This window comes from Emydura macquarii, unplaced genomic scaffold, assembly GCF_026122565.2.
Source record: "Emydura macquarii macquarii isolate MOO-44397 ecotype Brisbane River unplaced genomic scaffold, CSIRO-AGI_Emac_v2 contig_670, whole genome shotgun sequence".
NCBI lineage: Eukaryota > Metazoa > Chordata > Testudines > Chelidae > Emydura > Emydura macquarii.
The window spans coordinates 1,193,458-1,217,964 of NW_027130807.1; the positions used below are offsets into that span (position 1 = coordinate 1,193,458).

Consider the following 24,507-nt stretch of genomic DNA (forward strand, 5'->3'; position numbering starts at 1 on the left):
CCCCCCGGGCTGGTCCTGCGCCAAATGCAGCTGAGCCGGACCAGAGATTCTGGCCCTTTTCACAATGCTGCAGACGCACGCGGCGGAAGAGCGAAGGTTAATGGTGGCTTTTGAGTGCAGCCTGACCGTTCTCTTACTGTACTTATTATTGCTGCATGGGATGAACAAGGCACCTTTAAAAAAGAAATGAGATTTAAAAAAGGCGCTTCCCCCTGCCCCAGGGCGCCACAGACTGGGCCATCGCACGTGGAAATTCTACAGCCTGGCCACAACCCATCCACTTTAGCAAGGAGCCCCTCCTTCTCCAAGTCATAGGAGCTGCAGACTGAGCTCCCTCCCTCCCGTGATCCCTCCTGGGTATACTGGGAGCAAATCCAGGCCCTTTCTGAGCCTCCATCAGCCCGCTTGTCCCATCCGTCCACTGCTTGCGCTGCACTCGCCTATGCAACCTGGGCCCCTTGAGCTGCCCACGCTGGGAGTGGCGTGAAAAAACCTGTGCCAAAGGCACTGTGTGTGAGCAGCGTGGAGAGAGAAGGGGATGGTCATGAGCTCTGACCCCAGGCTGGCAGCTAGGGGCACCAGGAGTGTGAATGAGGGCCAGGGCAACACAGCTCTATCCCTGCCGTCCTTGGACAAATCAGTTAAGGCTGGAGATGAGCAGTTAAACCCCTCTTCAGGCAGTGGTTAAAGCAGACTGGAAAGGGAGGGAGAGCCCCCACCCCACCAGTCCAAGGAGGACGGGGAGTAGCGGGGGACCAGGAAGAAGTGGGTCCCCTTCCCTGTATTTAAGGACCTAAATAAGTGGTCATGTGGTCAGAGGGGGTGCGGCTCCAACCCCCCCCAGCTTCTGTAGCTCATTGCACCCACGGCGCTGGCATTCGTTTCAGTCTGTCCCCCCTGGAATAAAACCCCTGGGCCATATGCTTTGGAGAGATGAGGTGAGGCACTCCACGATCTCCCCTCACACCCGGTTGAGATTGTGGGTGAGGGAGCGGAGCTTCCTCGCCAAGGAAACAGACACAAGTGCAGGTGAAAGCAGGGAGGGGGCCCAGCTGCTTGAACCCCCCCCCCCCCCCCCCGCCCATCCAGGGAGTTCTTTCCCTGGTACATGCCTCTCTCCCAGCCCCTCGCCACAGGCGTTAGCGCCCCTAGACTGGGTGGGGCAGATTGCGAGGTGATACCATGTAAGTGAGGGTGAATCAAAGACTGATAGGACCAAATCCATCCTTTCGGTCACTTCCCTGAAGTCAGTGGAGTTAGTGGGCAGGATTTGTCTTAGCGAGTCTAATAACATGATTAGTGATTATTATTATTTACTGTAGTGCTGAAAAGCGCACACACACACAGGGTCCCTGCCCCAAAGAGCTGACACCCTTCTAAATAGACAAGACACCAGGAGCATTATTATCCCCACGTGGGAAACTGAGGCCTGGAGAGACTCAATGATTTACCCTTGGTCACACCGAGAATCTGGGGCAGAGCCAGGAATTGAACCCCAATGGTTGAGGGAGGCCAGGGGAAGGTGTATGTGTCACCCACTTTCACGCCTTCTAGGCGGACTGAGACTTCTTTTGAACTCATCTCTGCATTCAGCCCAGCGTCTGTATTTCAATGTATGCTGAAATGGGACTGATCCTGCTCTCACCCCTGCAGTGTGAACACAGGTAAATCCAGAGTAACTTCACTGAGGTCAATGGGGTTACTCCTGATTTATACCAGAGCAACTGAAAATATGATCTACTCCTTCCGGCTTCTGAGCCTAGCTCCCTGAAGCTCAGGGCCTTGTCTGAAGTCAAGGGAATGTCTCAAAACACGTCTAACTCCATGGTGTCCTACGAGAGTGTCTACACTACAAATGCTGCACGGGCACAGCTACATTTGCAGACACTTCTTAAAGCAATGGAAGGGGATTTTCCATCACTGTAGTAAATCCACACCCCACCCCACCTCCAAGAGGTGGTAGCTTGGTTGACAGAAGAATTCTTCCATCAGCCTAGCCATGTCTACACAAGGACTTAGATTGGCTTAACTATGTCACTGGGGTGTGTGAATTTTTCACACCCCAGAGCAATGCAGCTAGATCAACCCAAGTTTTAGATGTAGACCAGGTGCTAAAGAGGGGAACGAGCTGTTAGTTTCTCTGCCGTTCCATCCTTTCAGGTGCAGTGCAGGCTTGCCTCCCACATTGGGCTAGACCCTGGGGGTCAATGGGTGAAGCTCCATGGCAGTCACTGTAATGGGCCCTGGAGACCCAACTGCCCTCTGGCCCCTTAGAGCTGGCCATCCAGAATAGGGCTGAGACCTCCCCCTTACTCCTTGAGTGGCCTTGGACAATCATTTCACCCCCCTGCCTGTCTGTTTCCCATCATCTATACAACTATTTCTGGCAGGGCTTCCCATGTGCTGTCCAAACGTATATGAAGACACAGGCCTTGCCCCTAAGAGGATGAAAGGTGAGAGGAAGGGGATAACACATACAAGCAGTCCTGTAAAATCTAGCTGTGTTTGTACTTATGCCCGTCCATCACTATCATAGCTATCTGGCGGATGTGATAATCTTTCTTTCTTTCTTTCGAGGCAACACACAGCAGAGTTTAAGAATGGTAGAACGATAATCCAGCACCATGGGCCAATCTCAGATACAATGTAAGCAGCTTCATCCTCATGGAACTCAGTGGGGTTGCATGGAAAGGACAGCAGAATTTGACTCTGTGGGACAGATACTCAGCTGGTGTAAATCAGTGTCACTCTATTGACGTCAGTCAATTTGCATCAGCTGGGGATGTGGCCCATTGACCCCCGTGGAACTACAGCCAATTTAAACCAGTTGGAGATCTGTCCCTGTATTAGTGCCATGTTCCCTCTCTTTTCCTAACAGGACACGGCGTTAAATCCATAGAGGGAAGGCAAAGGCTGTTTTCTGCCCTAATGCTCTCACTGCATTGCTCCTCCTCTGTATCTGATCTGCTGCTGAATTGCCTTTTATTAAGAAATAGAAAGCAGCCACGACTGGGATCAAACCCTCTGATCTCTGCAATGCATGAAACCGCTTTGCTTGCTTTCTGTGTCCTTCTCATCTTTTTCACACATGCCTTTTCCTAATAAATGAAATAGCTAATGACAGCCCCAGAAATCTCCCAACCAAATCTTTCACTCTCCCTTCCTTGGCCGGGTCTAAATTTAGCAGCAGCTGCAGTCACTCTAATGAAATCCAGTGGGGTTGCTGGGGCAACGGCAGCTCATAAATCTTCCTAGCAACAAATCAAATCAGCAAAAATCCAAGACGGCAAAACATAGGGCTCAGTCCCACAGCCCGAAGCTGCACTTACTTCAGGATTGGGACCCTTTACTTAGTTTTCCTCCTTCCTGAGATTCCATTAGGTGTTGATCTCTTGCCGCCTCAGAACATAAAAGGAAGGGCCAGATCCTCAGCCCGTGCAAATCAGCCTCACTTTACGGGAGTCAGTGCTGACCAACAGCAGTGGCAGATGGGGCTCTGAATGTTTGCTTCAGTGTTTCATTGGCAAGCTTCTTAGTCTCAGAAACAGGGGTTGAAATTCACCTCCTACATATGGGGCATATACACCACTTAAGTCACAAGGCCTATGGACCACTTAATACCAGATGCAGTGGTGAATGTCAGTGACAGAGATTGTTGGTGATTGTTCCATTTGCATTTGCAACCGTCTGTGACTCAGGTGGCCCTGGCTGGTTTCTTTGGAGCAGCTGTGGCTGCTGCTAAGTTGAGATGTAAACCCTCAGTTAGACTGAAATGCACATCACACCATGGACTGTGTGCGGAGACATTATTAAGGGCACAAGAGGAAACTATCCCATTACGTAAGAAAGATAGGAAGTATGGCAAGAGACTACCCTGGCTTAACCAGGAGATCTTAAGTGATCTAAAAGTCAAAAAAGAGTCCTACAAAAAGTGGAAACTTGGTCAAATTACAAAGGATGAATATAAACAAATAACACAAGTATGCAGGGACAAAATTAGAAAGGCCAAGGCACAAAACGAGATTAAACTAGCTAAAGACATAAAGAGTAACAAAACGTTCTACAAATACATTAGTAGCAAGAGGAAGACCAAGGACAGGTTAGACCCTTTACTCAATGAGGGGGGAAAGATAATAACAGAAAATGCGGAAATGGCAGGGGTGCTAAATGACTTCTTCGTTTCGGTTTTCACCAAGAAGGTTGGTGGCAATTGGACGTCTAACATAGTGAATGGTAGTGAAAATGAGGCAGGATCAGAAGCTAAAATAGGGAAAGAATAAGTTAAAAATTACTTAGACAAGTTAGATGTCTTCAAGTCACCAGGGCCTGATAAATGCATCCTAGAATACTCAAGGAGCTGACTGAGGAGATATCTGAGTCATTAGCGATTATCTCTGAAAAGTCTTGGAAGACAGGAGAGATTCCAGGAGACTGGAAAAGGGCAAATATAGTGCCCACCTACAAAAAGGGAAATAAGGACAACCCAGGGAATTACAGACCAGTCATCTTAACTTCTGTACCCGGAAAGATAATGGAGCAAATAATTAAGCAATCAATTTGCAAACATCTAGAAGATAATAAGGTAATAAGTAACAGTCAGCATGGATTTGTCAAGAACAAATCATGTCAAACCAACCTGATAGCTTTCTTTGACAGGGTAACAAGCCTTGTGGATGCAGGGGGAGGCGGTAGATGTGATATATCTTGACTTTAGTAAGGCTTTTGATATTGTCCTGCATGCCCTTCTCTTAAACAAACTAGGGAAATGCAACCTAGATAGAGCTACTATAAGGTGGGTGCAAAACTGGTTGGAAAACTGTTCCCAGAGAGTAGTTATCAATGGTTCACAGTCAAGCTGGAAGGGCATATGGAGTGGGGTTCTGCAGGGTCCGGTTCTGTTCAATATTTTCATCAATGATTTAGATAATGGCATAGAGAGTACACTTATTAAGTTTGTGGATGATACCAAGCTGGGAAGGGTTGCAAGTGCTTTGGAGGACAGGATTATAATTCAAAATGATCTGGACAAACTGGGGAATTGGTCTGAGGTAAATAGGATGAAATTCAATAGGGACAAATGCAAAGTACTCCATTTAGGAAAGAGCAATCAGTTACACGCGTACAAAATGGTAAATGACTGCCTAGGAAGGAGTACTGTGGAAAGGGAGCTGGGGTCATAGTGGACCACAAGCTAATTATGAGTCTGTAACAGTTGCAAAAAAAAGCAAATATTCTGGGATGTATTAGCAGGAGTGTTGTAAGCAAGACACAAGAAGTAATTCTTCTGCTCTACTCTGCGCTGATTAGGCCTCAACTGGAGTGTTGTGTCCAGTTCTGGGTGCCACATTTCAGGAAGGATGTGGACAAATTGGAGAAAGTCCAGAAAAAAGCAACAAAAATGATTAAAGGTCTAGAAAACATCACCCATGAGGCAAGACTGAAAGAACTAGGTTTGTTTAGTCTGGAGAAGAGAAGACTGAGAGGGGACATGATAACAGCTTTCAAGTACATAAAAAATTATTACAAGGAGGAGGGAGAAAAATTGTTCTTCTTAACCTCTGAGAACAGGACAAGCAGCAATGGGCTTAAACTGCAACAAGGGCAGCTTAGGTTGGACATTAGGAAAAACTTCCTAACTGTCAGGGTGATTAATCACTGGAATAAATTGCCTAGGGAGGTTGTGGAATCTCCATCACTGGAGATTTTTAAGAGCAGGTTAGACAAACACCTGTCAGGGATGGTCTAGATATTACTTAGTCCTGCTATGAGTGCAGAGGACTGGATTAGATGACCTCTTGAGGTCTCTTCCAGCCCTATGATTTCTTCCCCCATGCTGCAGTCTGCTGGCCCTTAGACAGTTAAAACATGGGTGGATCATGTCATGTTGATGGGCCCAAGACATTTTTTAGCCATGTCACTGTATCATAGATAAAATTTTCACAAGTTCTTTGAAATCAGTGGGAGTTAGGCACCTGTATACCTTTGACGGTCTGGCCCTTACAAGCCTTATGTTCATGGAAAGTCAGCTCCTAGGTGCCTTAACCATTGTGGAAAAGTCTTTAGGCTCCTAAATCACTTAGGCACTTTTGAAACCATTACCTTCGTTCTTGAGTTCATCGGACAGTCAATGGATCTAAGAGATGGGAGTTGATTCTGCTGATTGGTCTGCTTTTACACTAGTGTAAGTCCATCAACTCCAAGGAAAGTTCTCCCGATTCAGACTTCTATAAATGGGCCAGATCCTCAGCTGGTATAAGTCAGTGAGCTTCATTGAAGCTGAGGTAGCTATGCTCATTTACACTGGCTCAGGATTTGGTTCCGTAAATTCAGTCAGATCCATTGAGCCAGTTCTGTTTTGGGTTACACTGGTGCACATCTGGAGTAACTCCACTAACTGGTTACTCTGGATTTACATGAACATCACTAAGAGCAGAATTTGGCCCTTTGGGTACAGCAAAACTGCAACGAAAAGCCCTCGGCACCTAGCCTCAGAGCCTGAGTCAATTGACTCGGGTTTGCGTGGCACGTGCGACGGGGCTAAAAATAACAGTGGAGACATTCCCTCTCGGACGGATCCCGGGATCCGAGGCCTTGCCCCTTGCCAGGTTTCAGAGCCCGGGCTCCAGCCTGAGCAAGAACGTCTACATGGCTATTTTTATCAGCCAGAGCCCTATGAGCCCAAGTCAATTGATCCTCGGCGCTGTGGGTTTTTCTCTGCAGTGCAGACATACCCTGAGACTCCATGGGAGTCTTAGGGCCAGATTCTGATCTCAGTTAAGCCATATAAATCAGGAGTAAGCCCACTGGAACTCAGTGGAGTTACACTGGCTTGAAACATGTTCATGTACATGAACTAGAACCAGGCCCGATGCTGGTGTAACTTACATGTTGAAGGGCTGGTGAAATTATACGGTGACAACAGCTTCGACTCAGTAAGCCAGATTCCCCGCCGGTGTCAGTCAGCTCGGGTCTTTTGAAGTTGGAATCTGGCAGTTTCTACACAGCCACAGCTCCAACTTTAGCCCTTAGATCTTTGCCCGGCTATAACGAGACTGGGGAACACAATTAACATGTGCAGGTCCCATCGGAGACACATCACGTTGTTAACCAAGTTGTAACCAGATCCCTTGACATGGTGGAAATTACCTTGTTAGGTAGGGCATTAGTCTTAGTAAATGGGGGTGGAAGTGAAAGTTCTAGCCAGGGGGAATATTAACGGGGTAATTATTCATGGTCATTAGTCCTAGAAAATCAGGGCCGAAGGAAAATCAAAGAGGTGATGCTGAAAGCTGATCCCCAGCTGACATAGAGGAGATGCTGTATGGTGTGGAGCTGCTGACTTGTTTTTCATGTGATCAGCAGAGACGGATTCAAGGGGCAGATCCCTCGCTGGTGCAAATCAAGGTAGCTTCGTTGAAGTCGAGAGGCTATATGCCAGCCTGACCCATTAAAAGTGAAACAAGAGACAAGCGCCCCCCCCCCCCTTCATATCAGGATCTGATAGACCATTGTGCTGAAGTTAGGGCCCGATCCTGAGAAAAGCTGGGCTTCTAAAACTCCCCATTGACTTTAAAGGCAGTTGCCGGCAATCAGCACATGTCAGGATCAGGCCCTTAGAGCATTAACCAGAGATGTATTGTTATTGCACAGCTCTGGCTGCAGAGTCATACCTAAGCTATTCACCCAATGACTGACGGGAGATAGTGACACCACTGACCCCAAAGGATTTTGCAGCGGCAGCGTGCATCGGGGATGCTGCTGTTTTTGCACGCTTGGGGGGGGGATGTGGAGGGGTGGGTGTGTGGATATCGATTCTTTGCAACAGCAACTGCTCTGCTGGAGGAAGTGGCTCATGACAAACCCAATCTGCAAGAGGTTTTTAACGATGCAAAGACTGCAGAGTTGGGGACAGATTTTTCCCCACCCACACACTTGCTCCCCCTTCCCCATAGCTCTTTCTTCAAGCACGGCTGAGTGACAGAGCCACGGAGTTTAGAGAGGGAACAGATAGATCCTCTTGGGTGATTTTTTCTGCCCATCAGAGTCAATGGGTGTGTTGCCGGTTGTCCAGCGCTTGGCCCTGTCTAGCATTAAAGCAATCTGAAGGGGAAAGGGTTTGCTGGAGAAAGAAAAAAGATTAGATTCTCCGCTGGTGCAAATTGACACAGCTCTGTGGCTATCAATGAGCGTTATAGGGTAGACGTATGTATGGCCAGGCTGGTTCGCGACTGTGTCACACCAATTGTACACCTGGTAACTCCACCGAAATCAATGGAGCTACACCCATTTACACCAGCCAGGGATCTGGCTCATTGACTCTAATGGGCCTATGACAATTTGCACTAGCTGGGGATCTGGCCCTAAATCTATCTGGGCTTTTGTAAGAAGGCTGTTTATGGCCAAGAATGGTGATGTATCCAAGCCTGACCCAGGAACAGAACGGACATGCACCACATCTCGCCTACTTTGGTGTAAAATGGGAGTAACACTGATGTAATCTAGGGTAATTGACACCAATGTGAAACTGTTGCAAGTGAGTGAATGTCCAGGGCCTGATTCTGCCCTGTGTTCCCCCTACTTTTACACTGGGCGAACAGCATGGAATCCAGTGTAAAACCAGAGTCACCCGCTAATGAGCCAGATTCACAATGTAGCCAGCTGCTTTTTGAGACGCTCCTTCTCTGGCAGCCCTTACTCGGGTGACCAAATGTTCCAGTGTTATAGGGACAATCCTGATATTCTGGGCTTTTTCTTATATGTGCGCCTATTACCCTCCCCACCCCCATCCTGATTTTTCATACTTGTTATCTGGTCACCCTATCCCTTACTCATGTGAGCAGTCTCAATAAGTTGGCCTCTGCTCTCACTTATAGCAGTGCAGATCAGGAGGGCCTTATTCTGAACTTAGTTGGTGTAAAGTCAGATTGGCATATCTGGGTGAACTCCCCGGCGGGTGTAAATCGGCAGAGCCCCAGTTAAGTCAGCAGCGCTACAATGGCTCATGCCAGTTGGAGATCTGGCCCACTGATGCCAATTTACTCCCACTGGGGATCTGGCCCATTGATACCAACAGCATTACTCTAGATTTACACCATCGTAACTGAGCTCACACACTGGCTTGATAGGGTTTCATGGATGTGAAACTGGTGTAAATGGAGGCAAATTGGACCCACTGACTTCAGTTGGAGTAAATCCAGAATAAGGATCTTAAACTTCTTTTATAGCATTATTCCCTCCCCCGCCCCTCTATGATTTTCAGTTGTGCTGGTCTGAGCTGCTAACAGGCTGCGCGGCTAGTTGATTCACAAATGTTGCTCTCTGAATTTTGACTAGGTTTAGTAAAAGCCTAATCAGAAGCCTGGCGAGCTTAAATTCATAATTTTGCTGGACACTAAAAATCACAGTCACAATTAAGACACTGGATTTACGGCTCATTACAACAATCTGTAGCTCACCAACCTGCCTTTGTCCTATGACTGTAGAGGTTAACTGCCCACTGCATCGGGAATGGTCTCTTATAATAAGTGTTAACTACTTGTGCGAAACAATCTATCCCACCTTAGTGGTGACACGCCGAGTGCCTTGCCCAGCTTTGAAGAACAGCTCAAAAGTGTCTTTCTTTCACCAACAGAAAGTGGTCCAATAAAAGATATGAGCTCACCCACTTTGTCTCTGTACTAGGTTTAGGTCATTTGATCACATTACTCTGATTTAGTTGTTACCATCAGAATTTTGTACTGGCTTGGGTACCAGCCCATCAAAGTCAGTGGAAGTTTTACCTGAGTAAGGACTGCACACAACTATATCTCTTTTACAATTCCTTTGCTTATTTATGCATTAAGGCTACCTGTCCAGATTAGAGCTGGGTAAACAATTTGGAACAAATTCTTCAATGATTTTTGTCTATTTTCCTGTTCGCAATTTTTCTGCAGACAGATGGTGAAATTTTCAGATATGTTAGCTGGAATCTCATTCACAAGTGTCTTCAGCAAACAAGTCTCACTCAGCCTGATGATTGCTGATGAAATGTGCATTGCCAAGATTGAAAAGGAGTACAATTTACCCCGAAAGTTTAGGCATCACCTAGATGAGGAACATATAACCCTCTAGCACAAGGTTTATCCATCATCGATGTCCCAGTTCAACCCCGCATAAAGGTGAATTTCACACATTCCATGCCTACATAAAGACCTGATCAAAATATTTCAGCTGAATTCCCGCTCTATCCGCCCCGTCAGAACGTGGTTATGTCGAAATTAATATCTTCCACGGGAAGATATCAGTTCTGATGTGATTGTTTTTTATCTTTTTGACAGGGAAAATCAAAATGAAAGACTTCATTTTGAATCATCATTTCGAGATGAAATGAATATCTAATTTTGATATGCTGATTTGAACTGAAAAATTTTCATTTTGAAACATCTCTGATCCAAATTTCACTGAAACTTAATATGCATTTTTGTGTCAGTTCTTGGAAACAGAATTTTTGGGGGACGGGTATTTTCAATTTTGGGATTTTTAGGGGTTTTTCTCCCTCTTTTTTAAATCCCAACCCTTCTCCCCCTCACTGAAAAAGAGGTAAAGAGTAAGAATGTATGTGAAAATGGGGACAGCTCACTTTTCACACTCACGTTTTTACTATTTTCCATTTGGAAAAAATTGAAAAACACTAAGAAAATAGGTTTTCTCCTAGTTGTCATGCTCTTATTATTTTCCAAGTTTTTCCAGTGAAAAAAAACGGGTGGGGGAAAAATAAAAAAGAAAAGAAAAGGGGAAAATATATCCCAAAATCCCTAAACTTGAAATGGAAACCAACATCTTTATTTCCATAAACTAGATTAAGTCAAAATGAAATGGAAATTTTCATTTTGATTTTAAATGTAAATTCCTGTGGAAAATCCAAAATATTTTCATTTAAATAAATGTAATGGTGATTTTTCTTGAGGAACTTACCATCAGAAAATTGTTTAGTTTTCTAGTTACATAGTCAAACAATGTTTATCCTTTCTGATCCCTGCTGGGTTAGTTCAGGGTATATTATTAAGTGACAAAATCCAAATTGCAAATTGGAGTAATTCACAATTCACTCTGTTATTGGATAGTTATATACACTCGAGGTGGATATTTGAGAATTCAGGTGAAACACTTGCTTGTTTTATAAACATTCAAGCTACCAAAGCTCCCATATTTTAATGTTTGATCATACTTTATAATAAAGGGAGATTCATAAATAGTTTATAAAGAATTAATTAAATAATGAATAGATCTTATAAGCATATTACAGATATGAGCAGCATGTGTTAGAGATGGTTACATACATCGGTTACTCTTTATATTAAGATTATAAGCAACCTATTGAGCTACAGGGAGAAACTGTTTGCATTAAAGAGTCAAATTGAAATGTCCTTTCAAGTCATTAATAATTTTCAGTGCTAGTCACATTGTCCAGACCAAAAGAATTGCTTGCTTTTTTCTTGTGCTCCAGTCTGCCTCAGTGACTGCTGCATTATTGGTTTTCCCTAATTATCCTCTAGAAATGTTGGAAACACACGTTTTCTATATTTATACTCTGTAGCTATGGCACTGCCCTTTTTAAGGACAGTCTGAAAGTTGGATCTGGTACAGTCTTTAGGTCAACACTGAAAAGGTTCATGTTCAGTTACGCAGTTCAAGTAGTTTAAGACCAAAATTCAGCTTTAGTTCAAAATGAAAAGTGTTTTGCAAACCCCAGTGTTAATAGCAATGTTCTTACGAGAAAAAACCAACCCAGAACAAACCACTTCAGTGAACACAGGATATTTTTGCCAAAACTTTCCCAGCAGTGTTTGCAACCGAACCAAACCCAACTGTGTGGTGCTAGCTATACCAACTACACTGAGAAATTGATGAAAAACAGACGTCCTCTTTTCATTGTACAAATGAATGAAAAGCAAAAATTAAACCAACTGACTAAAAGGTGAATAATGAACAGAATATTTTAAATTTCTGTCACTGGAATAATACAAGATTTTCAGATGGTGTAAATCACTCCAGCTCCATTGACTTCCATAGAGCTACGCCGATTAACAGCAGCTGAAGATCTGGCCACAGGCATTTTTAAACATCTTATTCTGTAAATGTATGAGGGGACGTCTGAAACCTGAAATATTTGGAGTTCAGGGCCCAGATCCAGAAATTGATGGAAGGTGGGAGCCTCAATACCTTTGTGGATCTAGGCCCAGGTGAACAAAATTCACTTTTGATATGAATTTCAGAGTTGCAGTCTCAATACAAATGTTAGATGATCTGAAATCCAGTTAGTCGGGGTTTGGATAAGTATTTACCTTATATGGATTTGAAGGTTACAGTGTACCTTTCAATTGTAGTTGAGATGCAGATCAGCTTGGCCTTTTATTTCTTGGTGTGAATAGTGTATTTAGGCATTATGTGACATAATTATTATAATATCTTTATTGAGCCTGATTCTCATTTACTCTAAGGCCACTTTACACTGCTCTTGCTGCATAAAGAGGCTTTAAAATGAGTGAAGAGGAACCTTAGTGTAAATAGAAATGAGGCCCATTAGTTGTTATCACTACATTTCTTCTGGTGCCTGGGAGCAGTTGTAAAATAGATTTTGGTTCTTGATGTCTTTCTTTCAGAACCTGAAACCACTTGCGTGTGAAGAGCTATGCAGAGCTGGTGAGTTAACTCCAATCACATTGGAATTTGGATTCTCTCTGCAAAGAGCACTCTGAGACCAGATCTTTAGCTGGTGTAAATTGGTGTAGATCTATTAAAGTCAATGGAGCTATTCTGGCTTACTCCAACTGGGGATCTGGCCCGATATTTAGCTTTGATGATGCTTTAAGTGCTTCTCTGAAATGGGGATTTAATGGATGTTGGCTTTTACAGATGTGTGTGCAGTTATTGTGCATGGAAGGGTTTGATTTTTGTTGGTAAATGTCAGTAAACATTGATTTCATTGCACACACAAACACAAACCAATGAAAAAATATTTTGCTAATAACTGAAATGGACAGATAGGCAAAGTAAGAAAAGACATTTAGATTGTTTATTGTGACACAGAGCGACAAGGTGGGTGAGGGGATATCTTTTACTGGACCAACTTCTGTTGGTGAAAGAGACATGCTTTTGAGCTTACACAGAGTTCTTTTGTCGCTCGAAAGCTTGTCTCTGTCAGCTACTGCAAACGTATTTTGATATGTGATTTTTGACACTTTGTGTTTTAACGGTTATAAACCTTTAGCTTTCTGAATCTCAACATCTATTGTCATTAAATAATTATTGCCTGACCCCCCGCCCCCGATTGTCTGACTCCATAATTTCCTGCAAGTGTAAAAATTTAAATTGATAAGTCAGAAAAAATGCTTAGAAATGAACATTGATGTTATCCGTCAAAATTATAGACAAAAAAAAATGGAATTCTACCACCCCTCAATATTGTGTGTTATTAATGTTCTTTATTATTCATGTTATCCATCTAATCTGGTGTTTAACTCCTGATTTACACCACTGTGAGTGAGAGGAGAATCACACCCATGACTGCCATGCAGACAGCAAGATAAACATTACCTGACCATGTCACTGTTTGCATGGGATCAACAGCTATTAAATTATCATCCAGTGACATGTACTGAAAGGTATAGGAGAAAGGTCAGAGCAGGGCCTGGAGTTACCAATGAGGTCTCAGTCTCTGTCCCCTAAGCACTTGACAGACTGGGATCTTTTAAAAACTTTGCCAAAAATAAGCTCCAGAATTTCAAGAGTTTGGGAAGAATTCTGCCCTCCATCCATCCATGCCATTCTATCTCATCCTGCCCCATCCTGTCGATCGCATTTAATGAGACAAGGTGGGTGACTGGGTGAAGTAGCTCTTCTTGTAAGCTCGAAAGCTCATCTCTCTCAACAACAGAAGTTGATATAATACAAGATATGACCTCACCCACCTGGTCTCTCTAATGTCTTGGGACCAACACGGCTACAACTGCACTGCAAATCCCATATAATCTCCTCCATCCTTCCACTCACCCCACGCCTATCCATCCATCCATCCCATCCCATCCCATTTCATTTCATTCACCCATCCCTTCCCAGTCCAGCTGATCATTCCAGCTGTCCATGCCATTTCATTTCATCTATCCATCCTATCTGTTCACCCCATCCACCCCTTTCTTTCTTTCTTTCTTTCTTTCTTTCTTTTTTTTCTTTCCCTCTCTCCTTTGTCTCAGCACTGCAGGCTGCTTCAGCTTTGTTGCTATTTCAGTGCTTCCTCTACTCTTGCAGCATGGGGCAAAATCTCCTTTGTTCTGGGGCTGCCAGACCCTCTCTGAGTCGGTAAACAGCTGAAGGATGTGGCAGAGAGTGAATTTTCCACTAAGGCTGGTTTGAGCTAGTCCCTTCAAGGTAGGTCTCCCTCTCCTCCCACCCATGTCCCCTCCTCCTCCAGAGCCTGCGGAGCAACCCCAGTGGGTGTTAGTGCTTCAAAACAGCTTGAGGGGGAGAAGGGTTTAAGCTAGAGGAAATGAACTCTTCTCCCAGCACACACAAGAGGAGATGGTACCACCAGGGAGGGAAATGGAAACCCACAGATGGAGCTGATAAAAGAGCTGAGGGCATGGAGAGGAGAGATTCATATCAGGGCTTAGGTTTCCAGTGGAAACAACTCCCCTGGCCTACTGCATTGTGATATGTTCTGCTGGGTGGTGTAGCGTGGTGTACTTAGATGCTGCAGTGATGGTGCTAGTGGAAAATCCTGGAGAGAGGTCATTGATTCTAATGCACTGCACAGTGCTTGGCTGTATTGCACTTGGCTGCAGTGTGTTGGCTTACCCTGCACCGCCTTGAGGTGACTACTGTGTTACGATCACGGGCCAGTGGGTGCCACCTGCCCTAGTTAAGGCTGCACAACACTTTCCGGTTCTAACCCTTAAAAAATCCTAACTACTCATGTACAGTAGATTTTGTCACTGAGGGCTCCGCTGGCATCAAGGGGTTAGCGTATAGGCTTATAAAGGGAGCAGCAAATGATACCCGTTCCCCTTCACAGAAGGGGGGCAGAGAAAGGTAGAACATGAGCCAGTGTCTGGAAGCGGAAGCTAGACAAATTCAGACTGCAATTAAGGCGTAAATTTTTAACGGTGGGGGTAATTAACCACTGGAACAATTTGCCAAGTGTTTGGGTAGCTTCTCCGTCACTGACCATTTGTAAATCAAAATTGGATGTTTTTCTAAAAGATCTGCTCTAGGGATTATTTTGGAGAAGGTCTGTGTTATATGGGGGTCAAACTAAATCAGTGGTCCCCAAAGTGTGGGGGTTGCCCCCCGAGGGAGACATGGAAGTATGTTTGAGGGGGCGTGGTGGGGCCCAGGCTAGCCTCCATGGGATGCGGGGAAGGAGCACCACCCAGCCCTGCTCTGCCCCCAGCTCTGGCCGAGTCCCCAGCTGCAGCTCCAGCCCTGGCTCCTGGCCCCTGCCTGTGGCCCGGCTGTTGCCCCGCTCCCGGCCCCTGCCCATGGCTCTGGTCCTGGCCCCAGCTCCCAACTCTGGCTCCCAGGGGAGCGCAGACAGATTCCATTATGTGTGTGTGTGTGGGAGGGGTGGTGGTGGTGGGGGGGGGAGGGACGCAACATAAAAAGTTTGTGGACCACTGGACTAGATGCTCATATGTGTCCCTTCCGACCTTAGAATCTATGCTGCTCCATGGCTGGCTGGTGTCACAACCTGCATGGTACTTGGTGGGAGAATCACAGGTTGCAGGAAGGAAGAATTTGAAGGAGCCACCAGGAAGTCGGTCTCCATGCACATGGATGGAATGCTAGCTGCAGTTGCAACATTTCTGGAAGCAGTTCTCTTAATAAAGAATCTCTTTAGTTTTAGAAACATGGAGTCCTCTCCTGTTGTTATCCAGCAGACGGTACATGAAAGACCTGGGACTGCGTTGCTCTGGAGATCAAAGAGCTGTGTTGGCAATCCTTCTCCATTCCTTGCCATAAGGCCCTCTGAGCCTACTCCAGAGGTTCTCAGGGTCAGACTTGAGATCACTCCACACAATCTGAGACATAGTTTGTGATCCTGGAAATACAGACCATGCTCGAATGTGGCAGATGCACTGGGGGGGCGGGCAGAGTTAAAGTTACACAACTCAGCCTTAACGTTGGCATAGCTTAGCCACGTCACCTTAGCCAGCTCCAAATGCACTTGTCTGTACTGGATCCTGTATTTCAGTGCAGCATCTTCAAATGTATTTGAAGGTATATATGGGAAAAACCTGCCCTGGATTAGAACACTAGAATATGGTGCAATAGAACACATTACTGTGCAACATATCCTTTTAATACATTGGCTTGCACCATGCTGTAGTGCAATGTTTCTCAAACTGGGGCTCCCGACCCAAAAGGGGGGCAGGGGGGTCACAAGACTATTTTAAGGTGGGGGGGGGTCATGAGATTGGCAGTTGCTGGTTGTGCCTCCAGCTCAACCTCTTTGCAGAAGCTAGTGTTGCTAGCTGCTGGCCTTTTCACCACCATGTCCTTCAACCACACTTGGGGCAGATTGGGACACTCTGGGGTTAAAGAACCAGAAGGGTGGTGGTGGGGATGGGGAGGACGTAGCACTCACACCTATCAGGGCTGCAGTGATGGGAGATTATAATGCCAGTCCAGGCACAGCCTTAATGTGTGAAAGAATAAGAGGGGTGTTGCTTTTTCTCAGCGTGGCCTCTAGATGGCAGGAATGGCCGAGGGAATGTCTGACTTTTTCTGAGAGGCCCTGGATCCAAAGCCCTTTGATGTTGATTGGAAAGATTCCCATTGAGTTCAGTGGGCTTTGGAACAGTCCTTCAGTTGCTAACTCAGCAAACGTGCAGCGAGATCGCCTAGGAGCGAGAAGGGGCTTCCACGGCAGGGTTAATTCTACAGAGTCATGATAGAGGCAGAGCAATGCCAACAAGGGGGGGGAGGGGGTCCATTCTTCGAAGCGCCAAGTGCCCTCAATTCCCATTCATCCCCGTGAGAGGAGAGAGGGCTCAGTAGCCTGTGCACCTTGCCAGATTGACCCTGGAAGACTACGATGATCTGTCTGCTAGTCAACATAAGAGTCTGGCCCTCCTTATTCCCCCTAGTCGGGCACAGAATCAACCAACCTCCTGCATGGCACAGTGCAGCTATTATACACGCTGGCCAGCAGGGAGAGAGCGGGGCGACAGTGAGAGGGGAAACCGCATCCTGTGACAGTTGCACAATGACGGGGAGGCGGGGGGAGAAGGGGGGCGTGTGTGTCTTTGTGGAGGGGGACAGATACACGGTAAAAACCTGCAGTGCACATTTCATCGTCTCCTGACTTTTCGGTGCATCGCTGGTAAAGGTGACTCTGCTGTCTGTTGGCCTGTGTTTTCCCTTGTAATACGGCACCTAGGCTTTGTGTTTAATAAAGGGAACGGCTAGAAATGGATCTGTGTGGTGGCAACAAGTCCTTGTTTGTTGAATCGGGACTTACCTGGCTCCACACCCTTTGACACTCATTTTGGTATTTCGTTTCTGGGGGGCAGGAGGGTGGAATTTGAGGAAAAGGGAAACCAGTGGTAAAAGACCACAAGGGGAAAGCAATGCTAAATGCTTGGGGATGAAGTGAATGCTACCAAATCAATTTAGCAAGAGACCATGCTTAACAGAGTCCTCCTATCCTTCACCATGGTATCCTTAACTCAGACATCCTTTGCTGTGCACAGCCCAGGCCAGATCTTTGGTGGTGACTAAGCTATGCTCAGCACTACTGGAGGGGGGGGGGCGGGGGGGGGGAGGCTGAGATCAGCTGTGTGTGTGTGTATGAGGGGTCTGTTTAAGCCACTTGTGTAACTGAGCGCAGCCTAAGGGCTGCTCTAAATGACACCAGTAAGAATGGTTCTCTACAGAAGCTACTGGCCCCACTCCCTCCCATCCCCATCAAGACCCCTCTGTATCCCTGAGATGGAAAGCGGGTAGGGAAGAGCTGGCATGGCTGGTTCTTTGCCATCTGCTGGTTCCCTTACACTAAATGAATCCCCTAACTCCTCCTTTTGGGCAGGTTTCTGGTTTCTTCACCTTGTCTGAGCAGCACAAAGAGCCAGGAATCTGGCTCACAGCATTCCAAACTGCTTGAAATGATGGTGCCACCATACACCAAAAATCTCGAGTAGGAGTAGAGAGAGTATTTCACCTCTGTATTTGGCACTGTGCAACCTCTGCTGGAATACTGTGTCCAGTTCTGGTGCCCACAAAATTCAAGACAGATATTGATAAATTGGAGAGGGTACAGAGATGAGCCATGATGATGATGAAAAAATTAGAAAACATGCCTTATAGTGATTGAGCTCCTTGAATCTATCTATTTAGCTTAACAAAGAGTTAAGGAGTAACTTGATTACTATCTACAAGTATCTACAGGGGGAACTAATATTTTATAATGGTCTCAAGTGTAGCAGAGAAAGGTATGACAGGATCCAGTGGCTGGAAGCTGAAGCTAGACAAATTTAGACTGGAAATAAGATGTACATTTTTAACAATGAATAATTAACCACTGGATCAACTTGGCAAGTGTCATGATGGATTCTCTATCACTGACCATTTTAAATCAAGGTAGGATGTTTTTCTAATAAATCTGCTCTAGAAGTCATTTGGGGGAAGTCCTACGGCCTGTGTTATTCAGGAGATCAGACTAGATAATCACAATCGTCCTTTCTGGCCTTGGAATCTATGAAAAAGAAAATGTCCCAAGCAGTCCAGCTTTGCACACCCAGAACAGTAAAGCTGCCAATTTCTTTCCAACTTGGATTATTTTCCTTTATCCAGTGAGATCTCTAAAACAAGCCAAGTTTGAGCTAGGATAAGTCATTTTTTATTTTTCTAGTAGAAACATCTGGGAAAAATGAATTCCTCCCTCCCCTTGTATAATTTAATGACCACATACCAGTTTTTCCAATAGTCATCCAGAAATATCAACCTTAGGATTGATACCAAGCAAAGAAAATGCCAGCACCAAGAAAATCAGGGTGTGAAAGTTTACAAGCAACTCAATGCTCCCTCTGTGGGGGAGGGGAAATCCAGCCCTGCCCAGCTTCATTTGAATGAATGATAACATTGTTTACTCATAATTCTACCTGCTGAATGTTGTTTTGGCTGGACTCTGTCTGTGTTTTGATGTGTGAATGTGCCAATAGATTATTATCAGCATTGTACTCAAAGTGCATATGAAAATATGCAGCAGGTGCCCTGGGTGAGGGGTCACCATGACATTACAAGGAATGGACTTTGGCTGAACAATGACACTCAGTAGGATTGGGTAGGTCTCTCTCAGGGGGTAAGGGGCTATGTAGAAACACCCAGAGGACTGGGCCAGTCACAGCAGAAGCAGAGCAACCTTCCTTTGAGGACTGAGTAGGCCAGCGGCAAATCTGAATCCATAGCAGAGAAGTTCAGATGCTCACATGACCCAGCATGAGTCAAAAGCTGGAGTACTTGGGCAGTTCAATGTTGTGCATAGAGCTGGGTGAATAACCAACTTTTCAGTTTGGGGGCTGAACTGAAAAAAAAAAAATCAGGGGAAAAATGAGGTTTGATTGGAGACAAAACAAACATTTTTTTAATGTTTTTTGTTGAATAGGAAAAAATGGCATTTCAAATTGCACAAAGCATTTCAGGTCAATCCAAACGAAACGCTTTTGGGTTTCAATCCATTTTGCTCAACATGAAATAGCCAGGATGTGGACTTGCAGGGGTTCTTCTACTCTAGTACCCCCTTGTCCATCACTCTGGTTCCACAGTGGTCTGCAGCTTCCATGGTCCAGCCCTCTGACCAAGTCTCTTTCCAGTCCAGTCCCCTTCCATGGCTAACAGAAAAGGTCAAACAGAAAACCCAGAGTTTACTGGCCTCTGTGCCAGGTCCTCAGCCCTCACCTGGGACACATCAGTCGCTGCACCTTTTAGCCCTGAAGCCTGTACCTCTCCTTTTACTGGGAGGGTCAGCAGGGAAACCCAAGCCAGCCCACCCTCTCCCCTGGGGTCCAGCCTGGAGACCCTGTGCTAGGCAGCAAAAAGCACCTCCACACAATCCCCACTGTTTCCCTGGGCTGCTCCTACCTTTTCCCTGTTTGTCAACATCTCTCACAGGCTGCAGGCTCCATTGCTCCCACTCAGGAGATCTGTCTCCTCACATCACTTCTTCCCAGCCAGCTGCTGAGCAGCTTCCTCACATCCACTCCCAGCTTCTCCAGCAGCTGGGTTGCACATCAGGCAGTTATTAGCACTCTCCTTAGATCAGAACCCCCACTAATGCTGGGTTCTTACTGAGGCCAGGTGCAGACCCTCAACCAACTGCTCCTTCCACTTCAGACTTGCAGGGTCCAGACAACCCCTCTGATTGCTAGTGTCTCCCCAGCTATATAAGGGAGGAGGCAGCATATATGCTGGTCCCCTTCCCAAAGCTCATCCCCATTGGCTGGTAGAGAGGGGTGCCTTGCCCCACCCACTCTGCAAGGCTCCTGGTCCTGGGCCCTTAAAGAAACAGTTAATGGGCTTTCCTCCCAATAGAGTTACCACCTGGCCAGGTTTTGACCAGCCTGGCTGGTTTTTCTACTGCCTTGATGGTTGCTGGTTGTGACAGAATGTACCCCTGTGTCCACACCCTGTACACTTTTGTAATAAGCTTTGTACAAGCATGCCTTGTGAGATATCATTTGAAAACTCATAATTTGCTGGTCATTATTGTCCTGATAAAATGTGTGCAGCAACATTGTATGAGAAGTTATAAGATTCCACTGTAGGGCGTTCTTAATACATGTTTCAAACTGAGGTTGGCAAATGGGCCTGTGTCCAACAAAGGAATGTGTGCTCTGCTTAATTTGCACTTAAGCAGTAAACAAAGTTATCAAGCAGGAAGGGAAACTAAAGAAGCTCCAACAGGCGAGGAAAAGCAGCAGGGAACATCCTTCCATATAGACTCCTTTGTCTCCTGAATCTCAGCTGGAAATATTTTTCAAGAGCAGGACCGACACTATAAAAAAGAGGGACAAACACCCGAAGATGCCTCTCTCTCCCCCTGCCCATTGCATTCACGGCACCAGAAGCAACAAAGGAAGCATTTGTGGGACTGGAGAAGGGGTTTGGATCTAAGAAGTTTGGTCAGTAACACTGCTGAGAGCATGCGATGAGAAAACTTTGCTTTGAATTTAATGTAGTTTGTTAAATTAGGCACCGGTTGCATTCACCTTTATTTTTCTTGTAACAATTTCTGACTTATATGCATCATTACTTGTACTCACTTAAAATCTCTTTGGAGTTAATAAACTTGTTTTATTGTTTTATCTAATCCAGTTTGTTTAAATTGAAGTGTTTGGGAAACTCCATTTTGGGGTCTGACTGTTGGGGGCAGGGTCTGAGAGGGGAAGAGGAGGGTCAGGCTGGGGGGCAGAGCCAGTGGCCAGTTTTTCTGGACTTTCTCTACTAAGTGACTTGATATGCAATTCTGTTGTGAAGTGAGGATGTGAAAAACAGCACATACATACTGATGAGATCTACGCGCCACCTGGCAGGAGAGCCCTGTTTGCTGACCACTGCCCCTTTCTCTGGGTCCCCACATCACATCATTTGTACCTGAGGTGAAGTCTCTTACATTTTGGATAGACAACACTGAGAGGAAGGGAAAACGGAGTAAGCATTGCAAGCTGGGTATGTATCCTGCTTGCAAACTCTCCCCGTTCTAGCAGATCTCCAAAATGCTGCACATCTGGTAGCCTGGATAGTGCTGGTGAAGGGATCATTCTTCCCTGGGAATGCTAAAGATGTAGATCAACTCAGTCCTTAGGAAAGGGCTTGAACATTTGGCCTCTCTCTCTCCCTACACACAGGAGGAGTTCAACTGCTGCAGCTGAAACAACTAGGGAGAAATTAACAAAGCCGAGCTGCAGCACCGGAGCTGGTATCTGGCCCGCTCTCAGTAAGAGCTGGCAGCCATTCCACAGTGAACAGCTCTACAGTCTGCATAATGATGAGCAAGACTATTTAATGCTTAATTTTGATAGGCCAATGAGATCTCCCTCTGGCAGAGACAGCTTGGCCAACCCCAACTGTGCAACACAGCATGAGGCAGACTCAAAAAAATAATCACAAGTTTGGCTTAAAAATCATGAGATTAAAAAAATCTTTTGATTAAATGTTGGCTTCTTTTTCTTGGCTTTCTGCTTTCCGAGCCTTGGGGCTTCCTCTCGGATTTTCCCCACAGCCATGAGGGCCAGAGACTTACTTTTATTTGTAAAGGAAAGCAGAGATGCTCCCCAAAATCACATGACTCCAGGAGCCAGGGCTTGGAGGAAAACCCCACATACTGTGAGACTTAGGCTGCCTCCTGAGGGTCGGTGATGCTAGTGGGACCACCCTGGCCTCCATTAGCAGACATAAGCTCTGGGCTCTGGTGTTTATTTTCAGTTCAGTATTAACCGCTGCACTTAAGAACCTTGTCAGTATCAATCACTGCTTGATTTGCTGTCAGGCAGAGGGTGATAAAGGAATTTCTGCTTGGGTGAGCTGAGAGGCCTCTTTCAGGGTAACAGTCCCTTCTTTCTTCTACTGCCTTTTACTCCAAGCTATTTTTATGGTTCAAGCCCCATTCCCGGGGAAGTCAATGGGAAGTGGACTTAGCCCGGAGTGATTGGGTAGCAAAGGAGAGCATATTCCCTGAGGCAGAGCTTACTGGGCCCAGCTGCTTCCCAGCCATGGCAGAGCTCAGGAATGTGGGTTACATTGTGCGACCCCGATTCCTGGTGTAATGACACAGGCCCAGGGGTCTGTCCCAGAATGAATCCCAGAGGTGCTCCTGGGCCTGGTGCACGGTGAGGCCCTTATGTTGACAGGTGGCCTAGCTACACATCAGGCCTCTCTCTCACAGACTCTGAGGGCCAGATCATCCGCTGGTGGCAATCAGCAGCACTCTCTCCCGTTGAGCCGTGCCAGATTTACCTTACCTGAGGATTTGGCCCCACTGATTCCAATGGAGAGACACTGGTTTACACCAGCGGGGATCTGGCTTTGGATTTTGCTCTGACTCCTAAAGCCACCGTTCTTAAATAAAGAGATTCTCCTTCCAGCCCCTCTAGTCAAAGCCTTTTAATCTCACAACACGCTTTACAATCGTGCCGCTGTGCCGCCCAAACCATCTGAGAGTGAGGAAGCAGCCATACGACTCTGCTATTTACACAGTGCTTGTGCTCCCAGATCCTGGAAGATACATTCGTTACTGCCGTCCTTCCACGCAGCTCTCTTTCCCCCCTGCTCCAGGAATGAAAGGGGAAGGTTCCAATTCAGGATCCAAAGTCCATGCTTCAGGGAATCAATAGCTACATAAACGCCCGCAGAGCAACCCCCAGGAGCACTGTCCCAGGGAGCTGGAGGAACAAGCATAGGGGTAGGAGCTGCAACTGACTCGGTGGGTGGCCTTGATCAAGTCATTTCATCTAGCCGTGCCTCGCTTCTTTCCCTCCCCCCCCCAGTGTAGAATGGAGATCAAAATCCTCCACCACCTGGCAGGGCCATGGGGAGGGTCAACAAATGTCTGAAGAGAAAGGTTACAGCTCTGGCCACGCTGGGTTCCCCAGTAAGAGCAGCCAGAGCCTCTCAGTTTGTCTCAGCTACTCAGGTAATGCCTGTCAATGCGTTTCTTTTGGTGCAAAAAGGGTTCCTAGAGACACCTCCCCCCCCGGCGGAGCCAAGTTCCGTTGAAAGGTTTTGGGGATTCGTGGGGGGAAAATAATGATTTTGTTCAATGAAAATCCAGAAAAAGCTTAGAGAAAAATGTTGACAAAATAATTATTTCCCCTCCCCTGCCCCGCGTTTTCATCTACATTTTCCAAGGAAAAAATCCCGAAGAGCCTTATCCCTTCTTAAAAGGCTGGAGCCAGCCTCTCGTCTCCAGTGACAGCTTTGAAGGCAGGTACAGCTGGGCCACAGACATGAATCCCCCGACTTCCGGCACTGCCACCGGCCCTCAGCCATGCTCTCCTCACTTGGCCAAAGGCCCTTCGCTTGAAGGTAAGGGAATGACCATCATTCGTGGCCTCATCCATCACCTCATTCCTCAGAGGATATTTTGCCCATCGGCAGCGCCGTCCATCTCAAAAGGATCTCAGAGCTGCTCAGCTAATGCAGGCTCACACGGAGCACCATGATCTCCATCTCCAGCAGGGAAACTGAGTCATGAGGGAGGTGACTTGGCTGCATTCCTACAGATAGGTAGCAGCAAGGCCGGGGAGGAAACCCAGCTCTCTGGAGTGTCAGGCACTGCCTCGACTTCCCCTCGAAGTGGGGGGCTTGGATCTCATAGGCAGTTTGGCCTGTGATGTACAGGACTGCTGACCGCTGGCTTACCTTCGCTAGGGCTCCAGCTAGGTCTCCAGCTGTGCCCATCACCATGCAACCCAAGCTCCTCTCCTGGCTGGGGGTAGAGCCCACGGCCCTGGAAGCCATCCCAGAGTGCTCAGG

At 46.3% G+C, this 24,507-nt stretch overlaps 1 protein-coding gene across 1 annotated transcript in view; it reads right to left on the reverse strand.

The window, feature by feature from the left end:
• Window positions 1-24,492, reverse strand: part of CD5 (CD5 molecule) — a 53,441-nt gene extending 28,949 nt beyond the window's left edge. Inside the window, exons 1-2 of the mRNA XM_067541557.1 lie at window positions 24,394-24,492; window positions 20,116-20,146 (exon numbers count right to left, since the gene is read on the reverse strand). Of these exons, the coding sequence (XP_067397658.1) occupies window positions 20,116-20,146; window positions 24,394-24,492 (130 nt within the window). The remainder of the gene's footprint in view (window positions 1-20,115; window positions 20,147-24,393) is intronic.
• Window positions 24,493-24,507: the final 15 nt, after the last annotated feature.